This window comes from Octopus bimaculoides, chromosome 28 (genome assembly GCF_001194135.2).
Source record: "Octopus bimaculoides isolate UCB-OBI-ISO-001 chromosome 28, ASM119413v2, whole genome shotgun sequence".
Lineage (NCBI taxonomy): Eukaryota > Metazoa > Mollusca > Cephalopoda > Octopoda > Octopodidae > Octopus > Octopus bimaculoides.
In genome coordinates this window covers 16,805,134-16,806,093 of record NC_069008.1, presented here as the reverse complement: position 1 = coordinate 16,806,093, position 960 = coordinate 16,805,134, and the positions used below count along the sequence as shown (strand labels likewise).

The 960-nt window shown below is 42.6% G+C and overlaps 1 protein-coding gene across 1 annotated transcript in view; it reads left to right on the top strand.

Moving 5' to 3' along the window:
* Positions 1-20: 20 nt before the first annotated feature.
* The window catches only part of LOC106878055 (uncharacterized), a 10,015-nt gene continuing 9,075 nt past the window's right edge, over positions 21-960 (top strand). The window contains exon 1 of the mRNA XM_014927143.2: positions 21-307. Within this exon, the coding sequence (XP_014782629.1) occupies positions 35-307 (273 nt within the window). The 5' untranslated portion in view covers positions 21-34. The remainder of the gene's footprint in view (positions 308-960) is intronic.

Genomic DNA, 960 nt, shown 5'->3' with positions numbered 1-960 from the left:
ACCACCAACGACTGCCACCACCGCCACCACCACCATGACTGAAGGACTTCTCGACACCTCAAACATGGATGCTCTCCTGCATCTTTACAAAGACCTCATCAACAGCGACGACCACTTTGTCTCCATAGGTGGACTGCAAAGGAACCTGCACAAACTGCCGTCGAATTCGATGACCCCTTCTCAGCATCAGGTGACCGGTGGTATCGGTAACCATGGCAACAGCACCACGCAGTCACAATCTCCGCGAGAATACTCCGCCATGACAGCTTCAACCAATGAACTCGTGCTTACGTTTGACATGCTCCCGGTAAATACGATCCCTTTATGTTCTTATTTGCATTTATTTTAATAATGGGGACTGACTATTTAATCAAATAAGCCCCTACCACCATTATCAGACAATCCTTTATTTTATTAACCCTGTCACGCCATGTTCTTGCTATCAGCAGAAATACCTTAACCCCTTAGCATTCCGACTACTCCATATCATATGAAGAGAAACGGCGCATGACCTCGCAGGTGGGGCCCAGTTAGAATTTTCTTCAGGTCGAGTAGCTCATCCCGCTCAAAAGGTCCCTGAATAAGGTTTGTTTAAGGATGTTGAGCTAAACACCCATGTTTCCAAAGTTGAATTATTCAAACCCCCAAAGAATTCCTCTCAATACATGGCTATGATGTTCCCCCACTACTTCTGCTCATGATCAGAGATGCACATATCGTCAGCCACCAAGGGACATGCTCAACTGGTTAAGGTCAAACAACTGACAAGCAAATCTGTGGTATTAAGCAGAATATTTGCTGTAGCCCATCTTTTTATACCAAGACAAAACAACGTACATGATAACATTTCCAATCAATTAAGGTCAGAAGCCATGAGAGCCACTGCTTGTTACTGCATCCGGGCATTTATTATTATTATTATTATTATTATTATTATTATTATTATTATTATTATTATTA